We start from the raw sequence: 3968 nt of genomic DNA, 5'->3' as shown, positions 1-3968 counted from the left end.
TGTTGGAACTAGGTGATCTTTAAGGTCCCTTCCAACCCAAACCATTCTATGATTTCAGTTCATCTCTTGCTTGGAAACATGGGTTATTCTGTACAAACTTCTGGAGGGGGAACTAAAGGTCTATCAATAAAAGCAGTTATGTTCATATAAACTAAGTTTCCTCACAACGACTCCAGTTAATAACCCTGAAAACTAGTTTTAAAATAACTGAAAAGAGAATCCAAGCTGAGTTGGTCTTGTCCTGTCTCTTCTGACAAAATGATGTTAAATGAACAAAGATAAAGCAAAGCTGATCTTTATAACACTTTATTTTTCACAAAGCTTTTTCTTTGCCAGTGCAAGTCAGTAGATGACAGGAGGAGTTCTGCTTGCCTTCTCAGTGTGGCTACTCTCACCATTGCTCAGCACCTCTCAGTACCTGGTTTTAAATACCTGTACCTTTTGAGTTGCCAAGTCATTACAAAACTATCTGGGTGTGTGGTGGTGATGGAGGACAGTGGAAAAAGATTAGACAAAGGTCACGTCCTTAGCTGAGAGCTGGTCTCGGCACAGTAAAGCACACCAGGAGAAAGAAAAAGCTTATGGCATTTTTTTTGTGGTATATTACCTTGCTGACACACTGTTCTAACCTATTTTCTAGGTAAAACATCACAATGAAGGTGGCGGTTCTGTGTTTCTGCCTTATCAGCATCACTGCTGCATGGCCAGTGAGTAAACCTCAAATGCGTATCAGCAATCGCTTGCGTATTTTCTTTGCATATTAGCAGAAAGCTAATACTGACAAATGCTTTTTCTCTTTTCTCCCTTCAAGGTGAGTAAATCCAAGCAGCATGCCATTTCTACGAGTTCTGAAGAAAAATATGTAAGCTCCTTTTCTCTATTAATTTTCTTTAACGAATCCTTTTTGAAACACACCCCCCACCCCCAATATACAGTCTGACACTTGTTTTACGATTGTAGCTGCTTGCAGAACATGCCCTCACCTGGCTGTTATATGCCAGTTTCTCAGGTAGCCAAAGCAGAGGGCCACTGACATCAGTAGACTTTTGCCATGTTAGGTGTCCTGGTTGTGGACTTGGGTAACTGCACATGTGGACCAGGACTGGAGACCTTCCTTCTTAATGAAAAATGTGTAAGCCATCAGTTAAAAAGAGAAAAGGACTGTAGCACGGCACAACTACTATAACCCACATTCCTTAGTGTGGATCAGATGACAATATTCAGTGTTGTAAGAGAACTTTAATCCGGTTTTCCATTATTTTTTGGGGTGCTATGAGTGAACTGTATTATCACTAGCTACTGTCCATGTAAAATTGATTCTTTGCTCTGACAGTCAGCTACTGCATTTAGTTCAGAGTCTTCATGATGTGAGGGATAAATTAGTCTTGGGAAAAGGACCAGAGAATTAGCAGAAATGATGGTTGTTACATATGACTCCAAATTTCACTCTGTACAAACGAGATGGAAAAACTTATCTGAAATTCCCCAGGCTCTGCTAGGGAGAGAGGCACATCTTCTGTATGATATTGTTTGGGTATAATGTCCATCTGGGATCATGGCTTGTTTTGAGTCCACTTCCTACCACAACGAATTGCTGAGGACACATCCTGTGCACAAGGAGTATGTATTGCAGATGCTGCATCTGCCTGAAAACAGAGGTTGAGCTGTGCCTGCTCCTGTATGTTCCTCTGTAGATTAAACACCTCCCTCCCCCTCTCCCTCTTTTTTTTCTCTTGAAGGACCCCAGGGGCCATCACTCACACAGATACCATCACGACCACCACGACGTGAATTCTCAGTCTTGGGAGAGTCTGCAGCACCCACAGAATGACCTGGCGTCACCTCAGCAGGTACGGGCAACCAACTGGAAGAGAAAGCAGAGCATCTTTCAACGCCAAGACTTGCAAGTTAGGATTAAGTGCCTAAAGAATAGTCAGCATGTTAATCAGCTGTGCTAATACTGAATTTTATGTTGTTTTCAGACTCTTTACTCTTCAGAAGAAAGCGCAGGTGTCCCAGTACAACCGGTAAGTGTTTTGAATTGCAAAATGTCAGTCGAGTGCTGCAGGGCGGCCAGTGTGCAGCAGCACTCCTTTTCCTCAATCAAATGTGGTTCCTGTGGTGACATCTCTCCCTAAACAAAACAAAGCTTCAGCAGGGTGAGGCGAATTCACAGCAATTCTTGAACGTAGCTCCTCAACAGTGCATAAGCCCTGTGTGAGCAGGACAGATAACATTCTGCACATCTTACATACATGTTGATTTGCCTGATGCATAATAAATGTTTTCCAGCACTTTCCTGAAGTGTCAAGCAAGAGCCATGAAGATGTGGATGATGACAACGATGATAATGATTCCAATGACACGGATGAATCCGATGAGGTTGTCACGAGTTTTCCCACAGACATTCCAGTAACTGTACCCTTCCCTCCTTTCCCTTTCACCCGGGGAGACAACGCTGGCAGAGGCGACAGCGTGGCTTACAGGATGAGAGCAAAAGCCACTGCAGTGAAGGCTAGCAAACTCCACAAAGTGGCAAAAAAGGTAAATAGGACTGAGCAGTGGTAGCCAGGCTTTTGGAAAAGGGTAGTGAACTTGAAAATGCACATGTTATTTTATGGGAGTCCATTTTGAAAAGGATTGGTGAGGGGAAAGTAGGCATAAGTGAAGGAATGTATTTCCTTTCTCCAGACACCCCAAATCCGAGGGTATTGATAGCTGTTGATGTGCTGAGGCAGGAGTGGAGCCTGCTGCTGCAAGCTATGCAATACTGCAGTTTGCACTATCGTGACATACTTGCACACATGAAATCTGAGGCCAGGATAAAACTTGAGTTTCTTGTAATGTGGGAGGCTCATAAAGCTCCATAAAAGACCACTGTGGCTCCAGGCAGAAATGTATCATGCAAGCTTTGGGTGTCTGTGCAGCCTTCTTCGGTGCAGTACAGCAGCACCTGTTGACAGACCACTTCCTCAGAAGTGACAATGGCGCTTTCTTGTTTCGCTCTCTAACACAGCTCATTTTGTATGATGCCACCAACGAGGATGAGGGTGACCTGGATGCAGACAGCCAGCAAGCAGGGCTCTCCCAGGAGGATTCTGCTGCTGCCCATCTCTCCCTGGCGAAGCATGCCATCAGCAGGGAATGGGCTGACAAGAGCCACAGGCAGGACAGCAGCGAGCTGGACAGCAAGCAGCGTGACCGGAGCATGGAAAACGACAGCCGGCAGAAATTCGATAGCCACGAGGCTGAAGATGATAGCAAGGCTGGTGTCAGAGGGGATAGCCACCAGAGCACGGAAAGCAAGGAGAGTCAGGTCCGCGTTTCAGCCGAGATCCCCGACGATAACAGCAATCAAACGTTGGAGAGTGCAGAGGATGCTCAAGATCGTCACAGCATCGAAAATAACGAAGTCACCCATTAAAGGGAGACAAATGCAATGTTTCCCTTCTTTTTCCATTCCTACCTAAGGGGGGCGGGGAGTAGCTTCATTTCGGGTAACTGTAAATGTAGAGCGTGTGGTGGCTTTTCGGGTGTGGGGTAGCTTCTTGACCAGTGGCCTGGCCTTGGCCACCAGCAGTGTCACCAGGCCTCTGCACTGCATGTCCCGCCAGCCTCATGGGACGGGGTCGGCAGAGGCGTGGGAAACAAGACGAACGCTGTTGGATGCACAGAGCGAGCGCTGCCTCCCTGGCGCGCTGCTCTCTGACTTGCCAGCCTGTGTTTTGCTGTAACTGGAGTTAAATAAAACCCGTAAAACCCACAAAACCCTGTACTTGCGGGCTGCGTTACCGTTTGCTGAGTTGGGGTGGGGGGGAAGGTTTCTGGCTGCGTGAGGAGCTTTAGTACCTCTCTGTCTTAATTTTACGTGAAGTAGCCGTTCCCCCCCAGTTTCTAAGTGGGTAAAAGCCCCCCGCGGGATCTCCTTCTGCCTTTCCCCAGGGTGGTTCTGAAATCCCCGCTGCACC

General features: G+C 46.5%; 1 protein-coding gene across 1 annotated transcript; it reads left to right on the top strand.

Annotated features, from left to right (window-relative positions):
• Nucleotides 1-653: 653 nt before the first annotated feature.
• On the top strand, nt 654-3424 carry SPP1 (secreted phosphoprotein 1). Its single transcript, XM_010154680.1, has 6 exons — nt 654-707; nt 812-862; nt 1740-1850; nt 1983-2027; nt 2293-2544; nt 3017-3424. Exons 1-6 carry the CDS (start codon nt 654-656, stop codon nt 3422-3424), a joined length of 921 nt encoding a protein of 306 aa, XP_010152982.1.
• The last annotated feature ends 544 nt before the right edge of the window (nt 3425-3968 follow it).

Source organism: Eurypyga helias, unplaced genomic scaffold (assembly GCF_000690775.1).
Source record: "Eurypyga helias isolate BGI_N326 unplaced genomic scaffold, ASM69077v1 scaffold2307, whole genome shotgun sequence".
Classification (NCBI taxonomy): domain Eukaryota; kingdom Metazoa; phylum Chordata; class Aves; order Eurypygiformes; family Eurypygidae; genus Eurypyga; species Eurypyga helias.
This window is presented reverse-complemented; position numbering and strand designations above follow the sequence as displayed.

Coding starts and splice junctions, on each gene's coding strand:
- SPP1 (XM_010154680.1), top strand. CDS start 654: ATGAAGGTGGCGGTTCTGTGTTTCTGCCTTATCAGCATCACTGCTGCA. Junction 1,851..1,982: donor ACCTGGCGTCACCTCAGCAG/GTACGGGCAACC, acceptor TGTTGTTTTCAG/ACTCTTTACTCTTCAGAAGA. Junction 2,028..2,292: donor CAGGTGTCCCAGTACAACCG/GTAAGTGTTTTG, acceptor AATGTTTTCCAG/CACTTTCCTGAAGTGTCAAG.